The 26,340-nt window shown below is 41.7% G+C and overlaps 2 protein-coding genes across 7 annotated transcripts in view; both read left to right on the top strand.

Annotated features, from left to right (window-relative positions):
- Window positions 1–26,340, top strand: part of CCDC148 (coiled-coil domain containing 148) — a gene marked incomplete at its 5' end in the record, with an annotated part of 101,770 nt that overhangs the window by 34,563 nt on the left and 40,867 nt on the right. For all 6 annotated transcript variants that reach the window (XM_083494004.1, XM_083494001.1, XM_083494000.1 and 3 more), the window contains 6 exons: window positions 4,428–4,531; window positions 6,249–6,322; window positions 7,363–7,517; window positions 7,900–7,995; window positions 8,091–8,272; window positions 23,338–23,476. In XM_083494004.1, coding sequence (XP_083350130.1) covers window positions 4,428–4,531; window positions 6,249–6,322; window positions 7,363–7,517; window positions 7,900–7,995; window positions 8,091–8,272; window positions 23,338–23,476 — 750 coding nt within the window. The remainder of the gene's footprint in view (window positions 1–4,427; window positions 4,532–6,248; window positions 6,323–7,362; window positions 7,518–7,899; window positions 7,996–8,090; window positions 8,273–23,337; window positions 23,477–26,340) is intronic.
- Window positions 9,534–22,852, top strand: LOC310703172 (uncharacterized protein). Its single transcript, XM_083495319.1, has 3 exons — window positions 9,534–9,829; window positions 14,838–14,997; window positions 18,413–22,852. Exons 1-3 carry the CDS (start codon window positions 9,726–9,728, stop codon window positions 18,452–18,454), a joined length of 306 nt encoding a protein of 101 aa, XP_083351445.1. The 5' UTR covers window positions 9,534–9,725; the 3' UTR covers window positions 18,455–22,852.

The following is a 26,340-nucleotide window of genomic DNA, read 5'->3' as shown; positions in this document are numbered from 1 at the left end:
CCCCTGCCCACCCCACTAATATTCTTAAGAGGGTCTCTTCTCCAGTCTTCAGAGAGTAGCTGGAAGTGGGGAGGCAGAAAAAGGTGCTCCTTCCCTTCCACTCTGCAGTTTTAAAATGAAATCTTAGGTACAGTACTGCACCCAGAGCTCAGAAACTGCTCGCGCTAATGAAATTTGTTGTTGTAAGCTGCACCTAAATAATATTTATTTATTTATTTATTTATTTATTTATTTATACATACATACATACATACATACATACATACATACATACCCCGCCCCTCTGGCTGGGTTTCCCCAGCCACTCTGGGAGGCTTCCAACAAAAATTAAAATACAATAGTCTATTAAACATTAAAAGCTTCCCTAAACAGGGAAAAATGGGAGTTTCAAACACTGTTCATAGCTAGTAGCTATTGATAGCATTCTCTTCTGTGGCTTTGTCTAATCATATTTTTAAGCCATCAAATTGGTGGTTCTCACTACAACTTGTGGGGGGAAATTCCATGTGCTTTGTGAAAAAGTACTCTGCCTGTTCTGAATTTCGCACCATTCAGCTTCATTAGTTGTTCCTTGGTTCTCATATTATGAGAGAGGGAGAAAAACTTTCTGTCCATTTTCTGCACACGATGCATAATCTTTTACACCTGCTGACTGTTTCTGTAAACTAAGCCCCAGTTGCTGATTTGTTTCTGCCTCAGAACCATCCTGATTTCTTAACTTTTTCTAGATCTGCAAAAGCCTTTCTGAAGTGTGGCAGCCAGATCTGTAAACAGTATTCCAAATGCACAATATGTTTGTATAACAGTATTATGCTATTGGCAGTTTTATTTTCAATCCCTTTCCTACTGATCCCTACTATGGAATGTGCCATTTTCACAGCTGCTGCACACTGGCTGACATTTTCATTGGATGATCTGCCATGATTCCAAAATCTCTTCCCTGGTCAGTCACTGCCACTTCAGACCACAGAAGTGTGTATATGAAGTTAGGATTTTTTTGCCCCAATCTGAATCACTTTTCACTTGTTTCGATTGAGTATAATACCCATTCACTCAGTATGAAGAGATCCATTTGGAAATCCTCACATATTTTTTTTTTGTTCTTGCTACCCTAACACCAGCATACATGGCCACCTCACTTCTTGCCCCAACTCCAGATAATGTATGAACAAGTTAAAAAGCAGAGGCTTTCCACCCTTCCATTTTGAGAACTGACAATTTATTCCCATTCTCCTCTTTCTGTTCTTTAATCAGTAACTGTCCTCTTATTATATGGCTGCCAAGCTTACTCTGGAGTTTTTGGTGAGGGGCTTTATCAAAAGCTTTTTGAAATAAGTAAACAAACATGGTGTCTCTCTCAAAATGTCTCTGGCACATCATGGGCAACCGTGCTTCATGGCGCTGACCCCATCAGTGCTGTTCGTTTTTTTGTAAGTGTACTAAAGCCATTATTCCTGGAAACTTAAATTTGCTGGTTCTGTTGGTTTTGTGCTTGTAGGGGCAAAGTACATATTATTTTTGATTTATACAAGCAAGAAAAGAGAAGGAGCTGGAAGCAACATTTGTGTCCAGATATATGGTTCTTTAGGAAGGCTTTTTAGGAATATCCCCATATTTCTAGGCTTTTCCGTTTTTATTCTGCATTAGCCAAGGGGGTGAGAGAATGAGCTATGGTAAGGGTCACACTTCAAATTAGACAGTATTTTCCTGTTTCCATTCATAGTTCTTGGCATTTGCCAGTCATGTGACTGTGTCCCAAGATTGTGTACCTCTGAGTATGAGTTGCCATGAATCACGAGTGGGAGAGAACTATTGTGCTCAAATCCTTCTTGTGGATTTCCCATAGGCATCTAGTCAGCCAGTGTGAGGGCAGAAAGCTAGTCCTAGGATCATGTACTGTAGAAAAAGAACATGCCTGGTTGTTTTTTAAGGAGTGTGTCATTTTTAAAGCAACACTGGAAGTATAGAAAGGAGAGAGCGCACAATAGAAAAGAGAGAGAGAGAGAGCAGTAGTCAAGTCACAGTGATAATGGAGAGCGCTAAGCATTTCCCCCCATGGGGAAAATAATGACATCACACTGTACTTTTGTTGGAACTGGAATGTGTCATTTCTGCAGATGCTCTGTTTGTTGCTTAAGCTGTAGAGTGCATACCGTATATCCTGCCAGGATTGGATGTGTTTTCACTGTCCCCATAAGCATCTCCCAATGGCTGCTGCAATTAGCTCTAGTACTCATGCCAGTTCACGCTGTTTCCCTTGAAAGTTGTCACTGATCCCCTCCCTGCCGGCTCTACAGACAGAGACATTACAGTCTGCATGAAAGATCAGCAGCGTCAGCACACTGAGAATCCTTGTGCCAAAGCAGAACGTACTTTTAAGCATGGACACAAAGATCCCAGCAGAAGAGTTGTGTTTCTGCTTTACAGCTGAATTGCCAAATCAGCACTGCAGGAAGTTCCTGGGTAGAAGGCAATGGTTTGGGGAGCTTTGCACAATCTCTACATGGTGCTTCCCACCCCATAGACAGGTCTGAATGCCAAATGCATTACCACATCTTTCCCGAGTAACACACTTCCACATGATGTTTCCAAGTGGAAAGCTGCTGTCATAATATGTTCAAGTGTGTGTGCACTTAATGTTTTGGATAATGTTTTGCTTTCTCTCATTCAAAAGAGCTGGTGTCACTAAGGTTACTTCTTACCGTCAACTTCTTCTGGAATGGATGTGGTAATGATAGTAATTACATCAGTATGCGATAAAAGGAGTGCAAAAACCTATAGACTTGGCTTTGCCTATGATTCCAGATCCTGCAGGTCAGCGGTTCGAATCCCCGTGACGGAGTGAGCTCCTGGTGCTTGGTCCCTTCTCCTGCCAACCTAGCAGTTCAAAAGCACATCAAAGTGCAAGTAGATAAATAGGTACCGCTACGGCGAGAAGGTAAACAGCGTTTCCATGTGCTGTTCTGGTTCACCAGAAGCGGCTTAGTCATGCTGGCCACATGACCCAGAAGCTGTACGCCGGCTCCCTCGGCCAGTAAAGTGAAATGAGCGCCACAACCCCAGAGTCATCCGCGACTGGACCTAATGGTCAGGGTTCCCTTTACCTTTGCCTTTACTTATTGCTGTTTCCCCGCGGAAACCCTTTCATATATTTTATTATTAACTTTATACAATTCCACCCAATATCGTTGTTCTCTGTGCACTCGATAAAACTTTGAACAATGAAATACTATGGTAAGATCCAATATCGCACCACTGGATGTGACAGAATTCCCATTCTTCCTCTTGCCCCTCCATCCTAATTCATTCCAGAGGGCATCCCAACCCTTCTGATTTTGGAGGCATTCAGGGGAGGAAAGATAAGTCCTGTTTCTGCAGAGTGTGGTACAGTGGTTAACGTGCTGAACTAGGACCTTGGAGACCAGGGTTCAAATCACCACTCAGCCCTGAAGCCTGCTGGGTGATCTTGGACCAGGACTATCATTAAGAGAGGGAGAAGCATGTGTACCATCTTAAGCTCTTTGGAGGAAACGTGGGATATAACTGTAATTAACCGATTTAAAAATAAAATATCATGAAATAAATTTCCAAGGAAGAGAGGAAAATAATAGGTAACTAAATCATAATAATTATAAGCAGTGGTTTTGGTTTGAACAGCAGAATCACACATACACCATTACCATGCAGTAAATGTCAAAGTGCACATTTATAGATGGGATCCTGATTTATAGTTTTGATTTGAGTCAAAAGAAAAGCTGGAAATATTTAAGCCAGCTTTCCCCAACCTGGTGCCCAAAGATGATGTTGGCCTTAAAACTCCCATCAGCCCCAATCGTCAGGGATGATGGGAGCTGTAGTCCAAAACCTTTGGAATGCACAAGGCTGGAGAAGGCTGGTATAACCAACAACCGCTTAGTTATTGGTTACTTGCTTTATATAGCCGGTTTTGTTTTGTTACACTGTTCTAAGTGTTTGGTTGGAAGACATATACCATGTTGGTATATTTATAGGCACGTTAAAATTAATATTTGGCTTTCTTTGAAATAGACATAAATTGGTTGTGAGTGAACAGGTAACTTATTATTACTTTCTTGGTTTCTACACATAAATAGTGGACTAGATTACTGACATTTGTGAGTTTTGTGTTACACTTGAATGGCAGCTGGTGGCTGGATGTGCAAAGCTGAGAGCAGCAGCTGGTACAGCATGAGGTAGATTGGGGCAGTGTATAAATGGCCTTTGTTTCTAGAACAAATTTCCTTTTAATTTAACTGTGGTTCTGATTATTCATGAGCCATTGACCTACAGGAGCAACCAGAGCCTTGTCTTTGAAGAAACAATTTTAGAGGCCCACAGAACTCATCTTATATTTATATAAAATTATAAATTTATTATACTTACTTTTTTAAAAATAATCTTCTACCTAGATTAAAAAGACTGAACACGCTTCAAAAATCAACAAAGAACAAATGCTGCAGAAGCGGCATAATCAAGTGTGGTGGTCAGAGCACAAAAGACTGCATAGAAGCCGGTAAGAAGTGGGAAAGTTTGATCAAGCAATTCAGAAATTGATAGTACAAGGGTAAGGTGCAGCAGGCATAGCTTAACAGATATCTGTTAAAAGATAATTGAGCATATAATGGTTGGTGAATTTTAGCCTTCTGAAAACATACCAAATGGAAATATCTGTGTCATGTCAGAATTAGTCGGGGAGGGGAGATGGAAGATCTGATTTGCATACCACTTCTGGACAGTGAATGGATTGACACTACAGTGGTACCTCGAGTTACATACGCTTCAGGTAACATACGCTTCAGGTTACAGACTCCACTGACCCAGAAATAGTACCTCAGGTTAAGAAATTTGCTTCTGGATGAGAACAGAAATCGTGGATTGGCGGCGCAGCGGCATCAGGAGGCCCCATTAGCTAAAGTGGTGCTTCAGGTTAAGAAGAGTTTCAGGTTAAGAACGGACCTCCAGAACGAATTAAGTACTTAACCCGAGGTACCACTGTACTTACTGGGGTACGGAGACAGGATGGCTGCTGTAGCAAATAGTCTACCACAGTTGAGAGCAATAGAGTGCTGCAACCACAGGGATGTTCCTGTGATATTGTGAGGAGCCAGAAAAGTGGAAATGACTTTTGGAGAAGGAGGGACCTGGGTAGCAGGTTATGCTTCTGAAGGACAGGGTCACCAGTATATGAGAATGGACTTGAGCACAGGTTGGTACTCGTAATTGCAGCAGCAGATTGGGCTGGCCGAGGTAATTCTGAGAACTAGGAAGTGAGACTTCTTGCAGTTCATAGGAGTAGGCTATAGATAGATTTCCCACCTGAAGAGACTTCTAGAGAACAAAACTGATTTATGATGGCTTCCATGGTGGGAAGGGGAGCAGAAAAGGCTAGAAAGTGATCATAAGCCAGAAGTTTGTATTCCTCCCAAAACATATTGTTCAGGAGAGAGTGAGGATCCTTGACATTGCAGCCCTATAACTGCTCCTACACATCTTTTGAGAAGTCATGTACGGGAACTCGAGCACAGACAAGGCTTTTCACAACCTAGATTGAATCTGTGGATGGCCTAATGCAGTACCGAGGCAAGAAAGGAGGTGCTAGAAGATGCAGAGAAGGTGGTAATGTTCTTCAATTTCAGCCAGGAGGTTGAAGCTGGGTAGCTGAAAGTGAAGATACTAGATGTGAGAAGTTAGGAGTGATATACTAGGATGGAATATAGATGTGCACCTGGCAATAGCGGACCAGATTGAGTCAAATATGGGTTTGTTGCATTTTGTACTAGGATTCTGGTGTAGGAAAGGCATAGCAAAATGGAGAGTGAATACAGAAGAAGCATAATCATTATGGGCAGTCAGGCCAAGGCATAAAGCCTAGGAATAAATCAGCCCCCACCCCAAAGCAATTCGAAGAATAAGGGAGAAAGAGAACGTTGTGGGTGGATACAGTGTACAAAAAGTGGTATCGGCACTGGAAATACTGAAAAAATGTTAGGTGGACTAAATGAACTGTTTCACTTGAGAAATACTATTCTAGTTTCTGGGAATCCATTGGTGAAGATTTCAGTTCACTTTGTTGCCGCAAGAAAAGGATGTTAAGAAAGACATACAATATTCCATGGATCATGAAATGAAGTTGCATTTAAGTGAATGACTAGCCTTGGCTTTTTTTTCTTCTGTTTGGTCTGTGGATATGAAAGAAATGAGTATGTCTGAACCAAAATTCTTCATTTTAGGAAAAAACTAGAATCTGAACTACAAAACTTCTTTGATGAAGGAAGTGAATGGCTTTTGGACTTGTGGGGCTTCAGTAAGTACTTTCTCATATTATTTCTTGATTAAACCAGGTCTTTATAAATATTTATATGCTGATGGATTCAAAGTAAAATTGCACATGAATAATGTAACTTAATATTATGAGATGGAAGGTTTTGTCACCTCCAAACCCATTCAATTTGTCATCCTGGGTGCTTTTGCTTGGACAGAAGAAAACAAACCCTGGCTGTGATGAGGTGTCTTTCAATAATAATAATAATAATAATAATAATAATAATAATTCATACCCCGCCCATCTGGCTGGGTTACTCATAAGTGTGGAGTTGAGAGTGAGAAGGGAAATCTAGTGCTGTTTCTCATAGGCACAGAGGTAGGTAGAGGTAGAGTTGGAAGGGACCCTGAGAGTTATCTAGTCCAACCTCCTACAATCCAGAAATCTCACTAAAGCATCCATGACAGGTGGCCATCCAATCTCTGCTTAAAAACCTCCTGTGACGGAGAGTCCACCACTTTCCAAGGAAATCTGTTCCACCGTCAAAGGTCTTCCTGATGTATAGTCAGAATCTCCTTTCTTGTAACTTGAAGCCATTGGTTTGGGCCCACAAGCAAGTCTTTGGAACAGCTCGAAAGAATGAACTGAGGGCTTGTCCACGCTTCTACTTATCCCATGCCTAGAAAGCACGGGTCCAAGTGGTTTTGTGTTTGCCCCACAGCATGCCCCTAGAAAAAACTCTCTTTACTGCTGAAGCAGAACAAACAGCAATCTGCGAAAAACCCAGTTGCCATTTGGTTCAATTCATCAGTCAACCATGGTTTTTCCTGGGGAAAAGCAGTGTGGCAAACAGAGACTTGGACAAGCCTTGAGTGATGGAGTCCTCCTCCAATGGCCATCCACAAGATTACCAAAAGGAGATGGATAGGCAGGAATACTGTGCTCACTCTGTTTTATTCTTTGACAAGCCTGTTGTTGTTGTTTAATTAAGAGAATTAATTTGCTGGAAAAGGCACACTAATAATTAATTGTCTTTTCTTAAACCCAAGCAACGATCCTAATTTGTATTTAATTTATTATAGAGTATCAGTTATCAAAGGAACTGGAAACATTCCAAGCAAACACAGTACAACCTATCTGGCAGCTTAGGGAAGATTTGAGGTACCGCCTATTGGAATGGCAGGCCAACTACCAATGCCCAGAATATCAATTTAACCCAGATGCAGTGTTGGAACAGGTTGGTTTGTTTGCTTGTGTCAGTCACCTGTACCCATATTTTCTTGTTCTGCAGATAGGAATGCAGAACCTGTTAAACAGAATTATGCCATTGGGGAGAGCCAGTCTGGATGGTGGCTAGAATGTTGACCTAGGGCCTTGGGAGGGCCAGCTTCAGATCCCCACGCTGCCAGAAAGCTCAGTGGTTGACCTTGGGCCAGTCACACACAGCCTGATGTGCATTGCGAGTGAGGCAGATCCTCACGGTGAGGCTAAAGCTGATGGGGAGAAGCTTCCTGAGCTTATTGAAGTGGGTTGGAGGGAGAATAAAAATGCAATGTATGAAGTAGTGAGAAATGCCAGCCACAATGATGCTTTTATATCACAATATTTCACAAAATCAGGTTGCATTTGTGAAGGAACAACAGAAAGTAGTTTTGGAAAAACTTAATCTGGAGAAAGAAGCTTTGGAACGAGAGCTTGAAGAGTGCACCAATGAAGTAAGAATATGAAGGCATTCATTTGTTTGAATTTAATTGCATGAACAAGAACTCTACTGAATTTACAGGTTAACGACTTCTGATTTTTATTGTAGGCACTGGCATGTTCTTCAGGAGAGAGGCCTGCACTTTTTTGCGAGATTCCACCACAGTTATTGGCCTTGGAATGCCCATATCCTGATTTGAAGGCTTCAGTGTTGACAGAATTTCACAAACTGGCAGATGAATATTGGTTGAAGTTCCAAGAGATTGATCAAGACTTAAAAGTCATATCAAGGTAATAGAATCTGATGTCATGTTTCTTCAAGGGCTAAGCAAAACGTTTGGGTATTGAAGTCTTCTGATAGGGGGGTTGGATTTACATTACATCTCTTTTGTTCAACACAGTGGCTTAGTTGACTTTCTGTCCAGCTCTAGGGGATTAAATAGTCAGTAACTGTTTGCACAGCTGAGAGAACGGTCTCTTTCTAAAGTGCCTTGTCTCAAACAATAAGCGAAATATTCAAGAGGGTTAAATCACCAGAAGTATGGTCTGTGATAAATGCCTTTGTGTTTGCTATGGATGCAGTCCTTTCATTCCACACCCCATTTTGTAATTATGCTAATTCATACTGAAATTATTATTTTTATTTTACTTGAAGAAATCTGGATCAGTTGCTCATACAACTATTAAATCTACACCTTTGCGCCATTTCACTAAGAAGTGCAGTCTTCTCAGTTTTTACAATCCTGTGTTTATATGCAGATAGGTAGGCATGATGGGAAAAGCCTAATCCAATGTGGTGTGACTTAGTTGCTGTCACAAATTCAGGGACTTGAACCATAATAGTTCAAAAGACTTTTTAATGTTAGGCAAGTTTGTCATTTCTACTACCCCAGCCTCCTATTTCTGGAATACAAATATGAACTGCGAGTACATTTTTATATTGATGTTGTACAAACAGGAGTACTTCTGTGGCCTTTTGAATGGTGGCATTTGCTAATCCCCAACATGAAGAATGAATTGAATAAACAGCTTGAAATCCCATTTTCTAATATGTTTATTTTCTTAGCCTACATGCATACCAGTTGACTGCTGGAACAATTAAAGCATGCTGGCTTGCAACTAAAAAGAGTCTTTATACTATCTTAGGAGCATCACCAAAGCCTCTAGTCATGCAGCCCATGTGCCTTTTGTGTACTATATCCACTTAGACAAGAGGGCAGTTGTGACATTAACAATTTCTGCTTGGCTGTATCCATAAAAGGGTCCTAAGAAGAACACTTAGTCTTCAAGGAAGTGCCTAGAACATTCCAATATTTCTTCTTGATTTGGCAGTAAATGTCCAAGCCCTTTCAGTTTACTATCTAAATATTTGGTGTGTTCAATAATCAGTGTAATATGCTTGACATGTTTCACCACAGTCATAATGCTTGACCTCAAAGTCATATATATATGGCCTCTGGTTTGTTCTTTTATGTAATCATAGACCTTTGGAATCAACTAGACTTCTCCAACATGGGGCCCTCTAAATATTTTGGAGTACAGTTCCCATAATCCCTGACTGCTAGCCACATTGGCTGGGCTGATGTGAGTTGTAGGCCAGAAGCTCTGGAATGCATCAGACTGGGGAAGCCTGGTGAGCTAGTGGTCTGCCTGTATAAGACAGCTTCATGTTCTTACCCTCTTTGTATGCGTTCACACCCCTTCCTTAACCTCTCTTATTCCACTTTAAATTTATTTCCTACAAATGACGCCTTGGCTGTATCACACAGAAAACCGGGATATAAAAAACTGCATGTTTGTTACTGTCGCATCCCAGAAACGCAACAAGGGAAGGCATTGTCTCCTTGTGTAAGTGCTGGAACCATTATGTCACTTCACGTGCCGCTGTCACTGCACGGTGGAGCAGAGGACTGGGCTGTGAATGTCCCTGGTGTCGTGGAAGGCTTAGAGCAAGGGCAGGGAAAGCTTTCTTTTGCTAAGGGTCCCATTCCCTCCAGGACAATCTGCCAGGGGCTGTATGCTAGTGGTGGAGAGGATCAGAGCTAAACATTGGGAGAGTGCGCAGCATTGCAGAATTGCACAACACACACGCACACTTCACTCCCATCTCTGTTTTGACTCCCTCCATCAGCACAGGTTAGATCTGATCACTTGTAGAGGCCTGTCCCTCTCTTTTCATTTAAAAAAAAATTCTTTCCCCTTTTCATAATTCTGTTCATTTTTGGTTCCATCCATTTCAGTTTCCTCCCCCTGCTGATGCCCCCATCCCTGGGTTTCTCCTTCTGAGCTTCACTGCTAGGTCCCCCAACCCCCCAGGCTCACTGTATTGCAGTCACATCACCCTCTGTTCCACCTCTACCTCACTGTGACACACACACACACACACACACACACACACTGCATAAGAAGAAGCAGTTCTGGAGGCCTGGTGGGGAAGAGTAGGCCCACAGCAACTTGAAGATCACAGATTTCCCACTGCTGACATAGAGGATGCACTAGTTAAGAAGCTCGACAAAACCAATATTGTTGCTCTCAAACAGGAACCAAAAGTGCACAGAAAACTCCTTGACTCCACTCAGATGCCATGAAGTCCAGTGCCATATAGCTACTAATGGCGCTATCCACACAATGGAAAAAACATCACTAAAGCTTTCATGTAGAAATTCCATTACTTCTGTCACTGTTGAAAGTTGCCAGAAGGAAAGCTGCCGCAAGAAAAAGAAATATATTTTGGGAATGGGGGAGAGCCTTGCTTCACATGTTAGTGAACAGGAGCTGTGGAAAAAGAAAAGGAAACACCAGACAGCGGGCAATGTTTGCTTAATGGGTTTTTTAAATACTCCTTATACCTATCATGTTAAACCTTTTCCTGAAAAAACTGTTTCATATCTGTTTTTTCTCCCAGCCATACATCTTGTAAAAGCCAGAGTAAACCTTAAAAAAAAACTTAGAAGATTTTGAACAAGCATAGGAAGTTGTTAAGCGCCAAACAAAATTAAAACCGTATCTACAGTATCTGATTATGAAGTCATCATAGATTAGCTTAACTTGTAAAAGCAGCTCCTGATGATCTCCAGTCTGACTTGGGTTTTTTATATTCTAAGCTAAACTTTTAAACAACAACAACAACAATTTTATTCTTTATACCCCGCCCATCTGGCTGGGTTTCCAGTACATTCTGTACTTTTCTTCAGAAAAAAAAATACCAAATAGAGTGGATGGATTTTTTGGGGGTGTATTCAGTGCTTAAAAAAAAGAAAAATAGGTGCCGGTACTCACCATAAAGTTGTTAAAGCAAGTGCCACACATTTTAACAACAAAAAAGAGGTGCCATACTGTGTACCATTGAGTACCCTCTGACGAAAGCACTGTGTGTACTCCTTTTTTTAAGTACTGTAACAACAACAACAAAAGCACTGTTATGTATTGCATCACATAAAAAAATGCAGTCCTGTACATTACTTGGAAATCTCACTTTGTATGAAGGGGCTTGCTCCATGGAAAGTATGTTTCGGATTACAGCCTTGCAGTTCAAACCTATACATGTCTATTCCAATGGAGCTTACCCCCCAAGTAAGTGAGTATAGGATTGCTGCCCAGTGGCGTAGCGTGGGGGGTGCAGGGGGGGCCGGCCGCACCGGGCGCAACATCTGGGGGTTAGGGTTAGGGGGCGCAAATCCACGGGTTAGGGGGCGCAAATCCACGGGTTAGGGGGCGCAAATTACTTGCCTTGCCCCGGGTGCTGACAACCTACGCTACGCCACTGTTGCTGCCTCAACTTAAATAGAGGAAGTTCAGTTGAAATTGACAGGATATATTTCAAAGTAAATAGGATGGCAATGTTGGTAGACATTTCGCATGGACATCAATGCAAAATTGTAATGATAATAACATTAAGACCAGCAGTATATAGTGCTAAGGAGTATGATATTCTACTTAGAGTAATTGATGCTGTTGCAATCAGAGAGAAGCTGTGTCAGACATAAAAAGCACCAAGTCTAATCTGGTGGAAAAGCCACTCAACTGTGATTTCATTAGTATTTTTAAAATATCCTAATGGAATAAAACTGTGTAGGAGACAGAGGTGCTTTACCCATTACAATAAGAGGCAAAAAGTTGAAACTTCATCATGCACACACCCACACACCATTTTTGCTGCTTCTTATAATGTGCAACACAGTCCTCCCTGGATTAAGGGAGGGAGGGTAAGAGTGGGGGTTACTAGCTTTGCCCCCTGTCACTATCTTTGTTGCCTTCCATGAGATGGAGTGTGTCTGCAGAGGGAAACTTGCTGTCCCTGTGTAAGTTCCAGACATGATTTAGGAAACCAGGAATCTGCACCATGTTGGAAACCTACAAGACCAGAGCAAGCTGCTCACTGTAGGTAGTTGTCATCCCAACTCCAGTGAGTGATGATGGGGATGAAGCGGGCGGTGCTGTGGTCAAAACCACTGAGCCTCTTGGGCTTGCCAATCAGAAGGTTGGCGGTTCAAATCCATGCAACAGTGTTAGCTCTCGTTGCTGTGTCCCAACTCCTGCCAACCTAGTAGTTTGAAATCATACCAGTGCAAGTAGATAAATAGGTACCCCTGCAACAGGAAGGCAAACAGCATTTCCATGCTCTCTGGCATGCCTTCCATGCTCACAGTGTTCCGTTGTGCCAGAAGCGGTTTAGTCATGCTGGCCACACAACCTGGAAAGCTGTCTGTGGACAAACGCCGGCTCCCTCGACCTGAAAAGTGAGGTGAGCACTGCACCCCAGACATCTTTGACTGGACTTAACCATCCAGGGGTCCTTTACTTTAATGTCAGGTTGCAGGGCAGGGTTCACATACTCATAATTTCTTTCCCCGCTGGCTTGATTATTTAACCCTGAGAACAAAAGCTTGAGTAGAACTAAATAGCACGTTAGACTTAAAAATCTAGGTCTTAGGATGGGTGAGTACCTAGATTCTCCATTCTGTCCACAAGAGAAGTCCTATGATTTTCAAAGTGGACTGTGTTGCTGATTACAAAAAGTAGCAAAAATGAAGGGCTCTTGTCATTTATACACTACAGTACAGAAGGCTGAAGACATTTTCATGCCTTGGAGGAGAAAACGCAACTGGTGTCCCCATGGTAGTAAAAATATAATAAAACCTTTTGGGTCATCAAAACCTTTTGCCTAAGGTGTTCTGTCTTCTGGTACCTCTAGGCTTGCAATTTGATCAAACATCCTGCATTTACAGCCAAATGTAAGTAATAGACATAGTGCATCACCATTAAACCTTGCAGGCAGAAAAAATAACAGAAACAAATTCTCTTTTCTGGAGTGGGGAACATGTACACACACAAAAGAGTGCTGGGCATGTGGTTTTCGGGGCAGCAATTGACAGTTCTCTACAAAGTCCTTGCCCAGCCCTGCCTCCACTTCTTTCCACGAGTTTCCCAAATCATGTAAGTACCTTCTGCTAGGGCTTCTTCACAGCATTATTGCAATAGTGCTGCTGCAGCTACTCTTCCTCCAAAGCAGAGTGGGCCTAGATCATAATGCCAGGGCAAAACGATGAGATACAGCCGAGCATAGGATGAGACCAAAATTTTTGTAGTATGCTACTGACTACGCTCCTGGAGCCAAATTTTCGTTGGCAACTAACCTATGTCAACAGATGGCTGTGTTTGGATGATCATATCTTGGCTTAATATGCTGAGACAGGAATGAGCCTTTTGGCTGCACACACAGCCTCTTGTTCTTCTTTTGGTGTGAGCATGCAAACAAACAAGCCTAGAAGCCTGCCATTAACTATAGTGTCCCATTTGCCCAAACCAGGAAACTCTGGTTGATGGTTTCCAAACAAACCAGAATATTAAGTCAACTTCAAACCATAGCTTAATATCCTGGCTGGTTCCAAAGCTGGTTCCAACGAAATGGGAAACTATAGTTAATGAAAAAAAATCCTGGTTTGTTTACTTCCACCACAAAAGGAGGAGCAAAGGGGCAACATGCCCCTCATTAGGCACATTCATATCAGTGCTTATTTAGCTGAGATACGATCATTTGAATCAGCCCACTGTTGACATCACTGTTCTGGGAAAAAAAATCATTGTAATAAGTGATGTCTCTGGTATCTAAACTGCTTCCAAGTTATTCATACCTCTTCTAAAGTACTTTGAACTCAGGGCTGTGTCAAGGAATTCTACTGTACCAGCTCAATAACTAGCTGTTTCTGGTACAGCAATCAACAATGACACGGTTGACATATGGGGAAGCTGACATCTCAGTTGGAGTTATTGTTGCAGTTTGTCTGGCTGCAAATTCATTGAAACGGTTCATCAAATTTACATTGTCCTACCTATTATAGAGGGTAGCAGGGGATTACAGTCTGGGGAGGGTCACTTCCCATAGGAGGTTTTTATGTTCTTTAGAGGGTGTAAAGCCAGGGATTAGCTTGGGGTAAATCTGATTCAGAGGAAATATAAAGCAGCTGCCTGCGGGAGTTTGTGTATAGGCGCACTGCCAAGCTTCAGTTCTGAAACCAAATAATGGTGGTAGATTATTTTTTTCCGTAATGGAAAAATGAGAGCTATGTTCCAAGTAAGTGCCAAGTTTCATATTTGAAACACATTTTTGGTGTGGTGGTGTTTTGGTTCACTCCTAATGTGTGTACATAGATCATGTTATTTAAGGTAGCACTTTCTCGTTTTGATTCTTAATGGGGATTAGCCTGATTCAGGACAGTTTGCAGTCAGCATATAGAAGATCAGCATTTATAAACAAGGCATAGATTCCCTAAAGATGGATGTGAAAAGAATGCCTTACTAACACCTCTATGATAGCTTTACACTACATTTCTTTCTTTTGGATCTTTCCCCTTAGCCAAGCAGCTCAGGGTAGTGACCGAGAGACAGGAAGTTGTGCAAGGCTACCAAATAAGCCGGGAGTGGAGAACTACCAGATGTTGGTGAATGGTAATTCCCATAAACCCCAGCAGGCATGTCCAATGACCGGGAATGATGTTGGTTGTAATTCAGCAAATGTGAGAAAATACCTACTTAAATGTGTGTTTTTAAGAGAGAGAGAAAAGAATTCAGATCAATATGAAAAGGGAACAGATTGGGCTTGTGAATGGACACATGGGAAGCAACATGGACTGGACTTACCCATCTACTTATCCCTAGGCAGCACTGCTTGTCACGTGGCAAAACTGAGTTCCCAAACCTCTATTTGCCAAGATCAGGGGTCAGCAAACATTTTCAGCAGGGGGCCGGTCCACTGTCCCTCAGACCTTGTGGGGGGCCAGACTATATTTTGAAGAAAAAAATGAATGAATTCCTATGCCCCACAGATAACCCAGAAATGCATTTAAAATAAAAGGGCACATTCTACTCATGTAAAAACACGCTGAAATTTATATTAATTCTCTATGTATGGCACGACTGATGATATTTTCACTATGGTTATTTTGTCCTTTTTTGTTGTGTGTTGAGCAAATAAATAAATAAATAAATCGCTGATTCCCGGACTGTCTGCAGACCGGATTTAGAAGGTGATTGGGCCTTAGTTTGCCTACCCGTGGCCAAGATAGTAAAGGATGAGGGGCGCTTGTAAGGAAAAATCAATGGGGGAGGAGTGTGTGCATTCGTGCATCCATGTACATATGTTTAAAGCAGCCTTGAAGGCCTTTGTAGAGGAGAATAGCAAGTCTTCCTTTAGCAAGTGTCTGGGAGAACTGTGTTTAGCTTTGTAATGTGATCTAGGTTGGATGTAGAGAACCTAGTTTCAGACTGAACTGTTTCTCTACTTACCTCACTGTTGGGGCCTGTACCAGGTTTGAGGAAGCCCTGGTGAAAGTCGCTCTCACCACCAACCTTCACCCTGACATGTCCCCATCTCCAGCAAGGATGAGAAGCGGGTATTACACTTTTCTGAATTGTAATACTGAGCCTGCTCCAACACCATTAAGAGTAGACCTATGTTTTAGGCTAGATAAAAAATACTGAAAAAATGATTAACAATCTGCACCATTCAATGGCTATGCAAATGACTCCTTGGAATAGCAAAGCTCTAAAACCAATGAGGACCACAAAGGGTTGGCAGTGGTTTGAGATACATGCTTTTAAAAAAATTACGTTGAGCTAGAATTGTGTATGGATCCAAATTACATTTCAACGTTGACACTAAATCTGCTCCCAATTAATACTGCCACTTGATATATTAAAATGTAATTAAAGAAACTGCTATGATTCTCGATGCACTTTATGTCCAGGAAGATATATTGCTTTCTGGTATTATGATCTGAAAAGAAGCTCCTGTAAAGCCTCTCGCTTTAGAGAGCCATTAGGCCTGCCCTTTAGGTTGATACGTTCAGTTTTAAAGTGACAGTATGTGAAAACTGCCATAGCAGAATATTTTCCTATTCCTTTCAGCTACTCTTGAATGTGAGCTTTGATTTTTCAAGTATTTTAAAAAGCTGTGCACCTGACATTTGTATGTTTATTCTATTTTAAATATTTTTAGACTTTTCATTTAAAAATTAGACTTCGGGATGTCAAATATGTTCTGTCACCACTAGGTTTGGGCCAATATATCAATTTCAGTTTCTCTCATTTCCAATTTTAAGTTCATTCCTCCACCTTTCTGCATGTTAGCATTTTTTAAAGTTCTCATGAAAATTTGTCAGCATTTTAGGACAAATTTCTCTTAATATGCACATTTTGTATGTAATTTTGTATAATACGCACAAAGCATATTTCCCCATATATTTCTGTTTTCTCTGCGTAACACATTTTGAATGCATATCCACAGATAAATGCATTTCTATGCACACTTTAATATATACATTTTTCTGTACATTACTTGAGTGGAGAACTACATTGCAAAATTTGGAGAAGTGCAAATTTTGAAGGTTGAAAACTGAAAACAAGCACTTGCGTTTGGGACATCAATACTAGTGATTCCAGAGTTAGATACATGTGGCTACTGCTAAAAATTGCAGCCCTGTGTTAAGTCCATGCCCCTCTCCCCATAAGGTTTAAACCTATGTCTCTTGACACTATGTTTTGCATTTCTCTATCCCTACTCAGCATCATTGGCTATCTCTGGCTGAAGTATGGAAATAGCAGAAGAATATGGGGAAAGGGATCTGATCCAGGGCTGCTGTTTTGACAGGAGATCCATGTCAAGTGTAACATGTAGTTCTCCCTGGAGAACTGGCCCAGGATAGTACAGTTCAGACTTGTTTCTTCATTTGCTGTGCACAAGTCATACTTGGTTACATCATCTCAAGATGTCGCACCTAGCCATGCTCTAGATAGATGTAATTATTTTGCTTGTGTTTTTTTCCCTTGAATAAGAGAGTAAACATGTTGGCAGGTTAAGTTAGCCATTCCAACTATTAAAAGCCTTTGAGCAAAAACAGACAGACGGGAGTCCTAAATTGGGCTGGAGAACAGCAGAGCAAGGCCACTATTGCATCTGAAGCCTTACCACTCAGGCCAGCCAAGATGGAAGATGCCCCCCCCCCCTTTAAACAGGTTCAGCAAAGGGGCCCAGATCACAAGCAGAATAGAGCAGCTTTGGATACAGCAGATCCATGGCTGGCTCTGCTCCAACCAACCTTCTGTAATGACCCATTTTGGGGTCCTGTGCAGACTACAGCTGGTGGAAATCCTGGTGGTAGCTTCTCAACCACGTGTACTTTCAGTAGGCATAGCAGGGGCTTCTCAGAATGGAGCCCAGTGAAGTCCAATGGAGGGATACTCCTCTCACCTCCAGCAGCGCACTAATCAGGGGTTAGGATGGCATTGTCAGTCAGTTTTCATAGTAGATAAATACTTTGCTTTCTCTTCCCTTTTGAGTGCCCTGCCTTTGTTGTGGTTCCTTGTATTCCTTCTGAATAAGTGTGCTCTGGTTAGTTCCTTGGCTAATGATACATTCTCTAAATGTTCTGTGCCCTCTATTATGTCAGTCTGTTTAAGAAGCTGATTTAAACTGAGTCGGACCATTGATCCATCTAGTTCTTATCAATTACATTGCCTGGAAGAGCCTCTCAATACTTTCTGGCAGGTCTTTTCCAGCTCTATCTGGAGATTAAGCCAGGGTTCTCCTGCATGCAAGCAGGAGGTCTACCACTGTGCTCCATTTATGTACCCCTATCATATGTACCCCTCTTTCCTGCTATTGAAGACAGGCCTTGTTGGGGCATGGAACTGTGGTTCTAGTCATTAAAATGTCTTGAGTTCTGTAGGAACTGGTTTTAGCCTGTCTTTTGGATGGATTGTATTTTGTTGTCTTGAAGTTAGCCCTGGCCCATGGCCTGTTCCATTTGGTCTCTTTGTGTATTGAATACTTTGTGAAGAAAATGAATCTAGACTGAAGGGAGTTGAACTTAAGTGTATGTCTTTTGACGGCTCTCTGAACAGAAAACAGAAACTCTATTTTTATTCTTTAAGGGCTGCTCCGCTCCAATGGCGTCACCTTTGTGTTCTAATTGATTGACTCCTTTTGTGGCCTCCCCCCCTTTCTCTGGTGTTTCATTTGATGGTTAAGAAAGAAAGAAAGAAAGAAAGAAAGAAAGAAAGAAAGAAAGAAAGAACTTCTTCGCCAACATGGCATTACTTTTGCAAAGCAGAAAACAAATAGGCCACCACTGGATTCTTACATTGCCCATTGGTAGCAAACACAGCAGACAACTGTGTAGACTGAGGGCTGAGGTGACAGCAGCAATGACTTGCCAAACCTTTACAAAGGGAAAGCTGTGCATCTTACCAACAATGATGCACTCATAAGGTCAGAGACAGAGAAGTGCTGTGCATGCTGGAAATGGGAAGGAGGATCGCACATTTTCTCTTTAATGGAAACCTCTGGAGAAAAAATGGTTCTAATCAGAGCAGGCATTCTCGTCACTATAAACAAATTCTAAGACAATAGCCTATAAGGACATACAGTTTCTCAGTCATTGTATGCGTTGTTGTCTTATGTCTGAGCACCATCTAACACTTAATATTTGGAAGATAATTTGTTATCAAATCCTTTTAGCTGGATCAGTAATGAAGAACAGCCTTTCCTTACTCTTTTTTCTTTTGTTTTGTTCCCTGACAAAATCCAGACATCAAATACCTAGCTTAATAGAAAAAAGGATTGTACCTTAGGATAGAAATGATTCTAGGGATAATTGATTTTCATTTATATTACATCATTCTCTCATGATGTACTACAGTGCTATGGCTGTCTAGGCACTGGTGGCTGGGGACGGGGGTGGCGCTGTGGTCTAAACCACTGAGCCACTTCAGCTTGCCAATTGGAAGGTCAGCAGTTCGAATCCACGTGACGGGGTGAGCTCTTGTTGCTTTGTCCCAGCTTCTGCCAACCTAGCAGTTCAAAAGCATACCGGTGCAAGTAGATAAATAGGTACCGCTGCGGCAGGAAGGTAAACGGCGTTTCTGTGTGCTCTGGCATTTGTCACAGTCCTCCATTTACCAGAAGCAGTTTAGTCATGCTGGCCACATGATTTGGAAAGCTGTCTGTGGACAAACGCTGGCTCCCTCGGGCTGAAAGCGAGATGAGCACTGCACCCCATAGTCACATTTGACTGGCTTTAGCCGTCCAGGGGTCCTTTACTTTTTACCTTATCTAGGCATTGGTGTACAGTGGTACCTCAAGTTAAGAACTTAATTCGTTCTGGAGGTCTGTTCTTAACCTGAAACTGTTCTTAACCTGAAGCATCACTTTAGCTAATGGGGCCTCCTGATGCTGCCGCTGTGCCGCCAGAGCACGATTTCTGTTCTCATCCTGAAGCAAAGTTCTTAACCCGAGGTAATATTTCTGGGTCAGCGGAGTCTGTAACCTGAAGCATAACCTGAAGTGTCTGTATCCCAAGGTACCACTGTATGTTCTTTATAAAGTTACATTTGTAACTTCTCCAAACTCAATATCCAACAGATTAGAAATTCACATTATCCTAAAAGATTTTGGATAATTATTATTGCACATTGCAGAAATTAATCTGTGTTAGGTATTCTGCTATATGCTAGAAAGGTGACAAGGCTATTTTTGTGATTCAACTCTCAATAAGACTCTTTAGATGTTTGATGTTCTATTATGTATCTGGATGCTTCAGGCCAACAAAAAGAATACAATTGGATCCAGAGCTACACAATGTAAGGCCAGTTCAGACACTAACACATGGTTTAACACTGTATTCATAAACAAAATGAGCCTTGGGGTCATGTGCTCTCCCCGTCCCTGTGCAACTGTAAGGAAGAGATTGGAAGCTTTCACTTGTGCTTTTAAACAACCCTGGGGTTCCTGTTACATCTGAACTTTGAGAAACGCTGGTTAGTTCAAACAAGCCAGGATCAAGCTAGGAGTTATGTTACTATCTTGTTCACAAACCAGACTTCATACTTTGTTTTTTACTAGAATCTTGAGATCCACCAGTCAAAACCGGGAACTAGAAAAGTGTGTGGTGTGGTGTGGTGTGGTGTGGTGTGGTGTGGTGTGGTGTGGTGTGTGTGTGTGTGTGTGTCTTCTGTACACTTAGAATCAAGTACCCAGGTGCTTCTGAGCAAATAAATTTCTTTTCTACCAGTAGATCTACCACCTTCCCACCTTCAGAGTTCCCTGAGCTTGTGCATACAGATGCCTGGTTAGTTTCAAAGCAGAAGTGAAAAGTTCCAGTCTCCCTTTGCAGCTGTATTAGAGGAGTGGGGAGCCTGCAAGCCCAAAGCTTGTTCACATAATGCTAAACAAGAGGTTAGCACAGTGCCTGAAAAGGCCCATAAAGTCCCTAATGTAGAGAACAATTAAAGGCAAGTGGAGGAAAGTTATCCATAACCCTTGGATATCTGTGACCCCATTAACCGCACAGTATCAGCATAATATGTGCCTGGCTGCTGTTGCTTTAATTGAACATAGGTTGTCAGTCTACATAAGGACCTATATATTTTTAAGTGCTTCTTTCCTAGTATGAAACAAAACTTAAGTTTTTGTTCAGTTTTTGTTATATAAACTTATATATATAAGTTTTTGTTATATAAAGTGATTCATATAAACTGAACACTGTTCTGGCAACTTTCCTACCATCATAATTGCTTCCTTGTGTCATGTTTGCTCCATTGTTTTACATTTAATCTGAATGCTGTCTTCGCATCTTTATGCTTCTGTGTTCTACCCCCTCAGGCTGCAGTCCTCTCTGTGCTTGCCTGAAAATAAGCCTCATTGAACACAGCTGGACTTCGTTTTGACCAATCGTGCATAGGATCAGGCTCTGCATAACTTGTGTGATGTGGCTGGATTTGAAGTCCTTCGTTTTGTGCCTACTTCAGCTTTCCAGCTCAATTTTTTTTTCTTCCTTACTGAAAATCTTTTCACTTTCTGTAAATGATGGCTCCCACTATTATAAGGATTACTGATTTCCAGAAGTTGGAAATAAAAGAGGAAGTGGCTTTGGGGAGAGCAGTTTGGGCTGACATCATTGTAAAATGGTCCACATCTAGACTTCTTCCAATGAGAAGTTAGAAGATATCACCAATAGATAGTATGCAAGCTAGAATTTTGTAGTCTCCAGTCACAAAAATAGGGTGGACTAAGATGAGACGCTGTGTGAAAACTGGGAGCTTAACTCACACCCTGATCTGAAATGGCTTTTAGTGGAAGTAAACCATTCATTCCATTGGTGTTTTCTTCCAGATTGAAGAATGGACTGTCATAGCAAGAGGTTCTGGGAAATTGCTTGGAATGTGCATTCATCTTCCATCAGCAGACTAGGAAGGTTCTAGTAAAACCTGATCACTTTAATCAAGCCTGCCTCAAATTGTGTGGAGGTTGTGCATGGTTTATGAGCAGGATTGTGCCCAGATAGCTCTGCCTCTGGGCTTTTCTTGAAATCACATGTTAAGTGGAAAATGCAAATAGGACTTACACATAGAGTTCAGTACTCAAAGGCCTGATCTTGTACATCCTTAGTTTTTATAATCGATTTAAAAACCATATGGATCAGGTCTACATTCTGTCTATAAGTTCCAGTCACCCCTAAGGGTATGGAATGATGCCAGAGGTGGGGCAGTTGCACCGGGTAATCAGCTTCAAAAATTAAAAGTTGATTTGAAAAAAAGCAAATGTCTCTAAAGCTTGGACAGGTTTAATAAAAATAAAGCCAATGTTCATCATGCTGTGCGTTCCATTTTGTTTTGCTGTTCCTGTTTGCTTTTATGCAACAGACTTATTTGAAAATGTGACTCTTGCAAGGGGTGTAACTCTTGCAATAATTCCTGGAATGGCAGGGGAAAGCGGATGCTCTCTGTATCCAGAGGCCTTCCTAGATACAGCATTCTTTGTTTTGTTTGGCTGCAGGCTGTTTCCTTTGTTATATCAGTGCTTGTTTTCCTCTGAGCTAGTATGTGTTAGGGCAGTTTGGCCATGGAAGTTTGTTTTGTTGTTGAACTCTGCTTTTATGGTTGAATAGTAAGCACTGTTGAGACTTATGTTTCTGTGATCCTTAAAAAACAGGGAAGCCCAGATCACAGTGCTAAAAGAACCCCTCTTGTTTTGATGTTACTTAGCAGAGGCCATAGTGGGCCCATCTCCTGTGTGGGGTGAACTTTGTCATGCTGCCACAGCTTTAGGTCTTGTCCCTCCCCACATGCTTCAGGTGAGTTATTCATCATCTCCTTTAAAAATAAAGCTGCACAAGGGTTGGGGGAGGAAGAATGGGTGTTGGTGATAACAGAGGCACTAACCAATAGGCACTCTGCACACCTAGCTTTTCAAACCACCATATGAAATACTTGCAGAACTGTCCCCCCAGAGCTTGCCCCAGAACAGATAAAGCTGTGCGTGTATTGAGCAGAGTGGGACCTACTTTCAAATTTTCACCACTGCTCTTGAAATGTTAAGTACAGTGGTACCTCGCAAGACGAATGCCTCGCAAGACGAAAAACGCGCAAGACGAAAGAGTTTTCCGTTTTTTGAGTCGTTCCGCAAGACAAATTTCCCTATGGGCTTGCTTCGCAAGATGAAACGTTTTGCGAGTTTGTTTCCTTTTTCTTAAAGCCGCTAAGCCGTTAATAGCCGCTAAGCCGTTAATAGCCGTGCTTCGCAAGATGAAAAAACCGCAAGACGAAGAGACTCGCGGAACAGATTAATTTCGTCTTGCGAGGCACCACTGTATGTTTCACTTACAAAGATCCATGTCCCAGTCCAGAATGTATTTGTACCAGTCACTTCACACTGAAGTGTACTAACATAATAGCATTCAGGTTCATGTTAGGATTAGGATCTTCATTGGGTATAAAAGAAGCATTGTTGTTTCAATGTTGACCTGTCTTTCAGCAAAAAGCTAAGATTGTGCTTGATTTTGTTCTCTTCTCATTCACAGCAACTTCCAGTGGAGTGAGGAAGATCTTTGGGTGTATCAGGTGATTATTAGTCAATACCCTAGTGACATGCAAGGCAGAAGAACTCTTTACTTGGATATGCTGCAGAAACATCTACCTCACAAATCTAGGCAAGATCTCGTAAGTGGTAGCATTGATTGTTTAGTTGTTGTTGTTGTTGTTGTTGTTGTTGTTGTTGTTGTTGTTATTATTAATTAAATGTGTTAGTAGCATAATCTTGCCCAGGGCAACCCATAGCAACTTTCAACCAACCAACCAACCAACCAACCAAACAAACAAACATACAATGTACCCCACATAGATGCATTAAAACCAAAAGGAAAGAGGTGTGTGTGTATATATGTTTGTATGTATGTATGTATGTATATGTGTGTTTAATATATATATATATATTTATTTAATTTGCATACCACCCTTTTGTTGTGATACTGCCAGGGAGACAAAGGCCATCATGCCTCCACGTCAATTCCGGACGATCCATCGATCTCCCGTAGATACAGTATCAGTCAATTAGCGACACGAGCCTCAGAAATAGCTTGCCACATTCCAGGGCTCATGCACGCCCTTTCAGCAGAGTTTGCACAACGAAAGATGCACTCAGGAGAGCATTATTTACAACTTTATTCAGCGTTGGTCAGAACAAAGAAAAACATGACTGCCTGCCTGCATGTCTAGGCACAGAGAGAAAACAACAGCTATATACAAAAGAGAAACTTCCTGTGAACAGGAAATACGCAGGCTGTGACACAACAACCTGCTCCCTTTTTAAGGTGGAATGGAAATATCCTAACACCTTTATCCATAGGTCTCAGGGCAGTTCACAACATTAAAAACATCCCACTCACTTCTAAAAGACCACAAAGGGTTAAAGGCCAAAGACCTGCTTATAGAGGAAAGTTTTTGCCAGGCCCCTAAATATATGTAATGAAGGCACCAAGCGGGCCTCTCTGGGGAGAGCATTCCACAAGCGGGGGAGCTGCTGCAGAAAAGGCCCGTTCTCGTGTTGTTACCCTTCTGACATCTCGTAGAGAAGTTACACGAAGATGAGCCTCAGATGATAAATTCAGGGTCCGGGTTGGCTCATATGAGGAGAGGTGGTCCTTGAGTTATTGTGGTCCTGAACAATTTAAGGCTTTATAGGTCAAAACCAGCACTTTGAATAGGGCCCAGGAACCAATTTGGCAGCCAGCGCAGTCAGACCAAAATTGATGTTATATGCTCAAATTGTCTTGCCCCGGTAAGCAACTTAGTTCAGTATCGTAATGAGTGTTTGATTTAGCATGTTTTCTGTGGAGGTGGATTTTTGTATATACTAGACAACAACTGCCATTCTGGTGGCATAAAATGTGGCACCCAAAGTCACATAACGGCTATTTAACTGTGTTAGTATCTTGGATTGTTGCTGTAAATATTTTGCAACCTACACAGGGTGTCCTAATTTCCCATGTACTGTGACCATCCATAATCTTTCAACATTGTGAGCACACAGAAAACCTATACATATAATTTTATGAAATTGAATGAATGAATGTGTTGCAAGGTCACTGTAATGATGCAAGAATTCAAGATTCTTTGTTGAACTAGGATCTGAAGAAGCTTGTATACTCAAAGTCTGGGATCCAATGAGTCAGTGGGCCTGTTCTGGTTGCCTTTTCCAGCTGTAGGCCAGATGATATCCCATCTTAAAAGCATCTTCAGCTTCCCCTGCATCTCTTTTACTTTTGATTTTAATTGCTTGTGTAGCCCTTTCCCACAACTTTTGTGATATAATCTGCAGGCATGATTTGTCCTTGTCATATAAGATGATGAATTTGAGCGCATGGTTTTCAGTACACTCACTCACACACCCCTTTTGCTGAATAGGTATTGATGCAACATTTTCTGTGAATTAAAAATGACAAAGAAATAACATTTAATGAAACAGGGCCAACGCAGGGCAGTGCTGCTGGCTTAATGTGAAGATGGACTACTTGTAATATTTAAGATAATGAGAAGATACTTGGGGCGGGACTCTAATAACTAGCTAGCCCTTATAAACTGAGAGGAATCTTGGTGGAGAAAAGCAAGTTTCTTGCACCCCCAGGAGGGCCAAGGAAACCAAGTGTGATCTTGAGGTCCTTTTTTTTAGTACTTTCTTTAGTACTTGCCCCGGATTCCTTCCCACCTGGGGGCTGAGAGGGGTGGTGATGGCAATGACTACTGGGTAGTTCTAAGATGCAACTTGCCTACTTGCAAGGCGGTTGTTCAAGGAAGGGGATAAACAGGCTCGCCTAGCTTTCCCCTTCCTAGTACGCTGGCTATACAACTTCCCCATATGCACTGGGACTTCCACAATGTCCTTGTCCATCTGCAGATCCTTGCATTTCATCACCCAACTTCCAGAATGAGGAGGAGCATAGGGGCTTGCAATCAGAAAGGAATCCTTTGAACATCCTGCTCTCTGCCTGGCACTATAGAGCTTAACCATCATATGTTACAGGAATAGGGAACTTGTGGCTCTCCTTCAGGCCCAAGCAGCATAGCCAATGGACAGGGCTGATGGGATTTGTAGTTCAGCACCTGAAGAACCACAGTTTCCCCATCCCAGGTCTAGTGGAATCTTAGCAAATTTAGAAATATGAATTGCCCAGCATAATAGCCATTTGTTTCATTAAGACCTGATTTATAATATGACTTAATTGTAGAATAAGACTCCATTTCTACCAGCAAGGCTATTTTACGACCCTTGTAATTATAGGTGGTACTTAATTTATGTGCATGGACTTTGATTTATATCCTAACTCTCTCTGTGAGCTCATAGCAAATCACAACAGCATCAAGTCATTTCTGAACAATGAAATGTTCACGTAATGCCTCCCCTTCAAGACAATCCAAGAGAATTACAGTGCCATCTAAGGCCTCTTTTACTCCCGAACCAGTTGCTGTCACATTACATTGTTGCTGCATTTTGCCTGAGCTTTTTCCTTTTACAAAGTGACACAGTT

Source organism: Podarcis liolepis (genome assembly GCF_965112155.1).
Source record: "Podarcis liolepis genome assembly, chromosome: 1".
Classification (NCBI taxonomy): domain Eukaryota; kingdom Metazoa; phylum Chordata; class Lepidosauria; order Squamata; family Lacertidae; genus Podarcis; species Podarcis liolepis.
Note: the sequence above shows the minus strand (reverse complement) of the source record. Positions and strands in the feature narration are given on the sequence as shown.

Excerpts from the sequence above, each read along its gene's own strand:
- LOC310703172 (XM_083495319.1), top strand. The coding sequence starts at position 9,726 with ATGACGCCTTGGCTGTATCACACAGAAAACCGGGATATAAAAAACTGC. Across the intron at positions 9,830-14,837 it reads GGAAGGCATTGTCTCCTTGT|CCAAGCAGCTCAGGGTAGTG; the intron begins GTAAGTGCTGGA and ends CTTTCCCCTTAG. Across the intron at positions 14,998-18,412 it reads TTGGTTGTAATTCAGCAAAT|GGCTGCTCCGCTCCAATGGC; the intron begins GTGAGAAAATAC and ends TTATTCTTTAAG.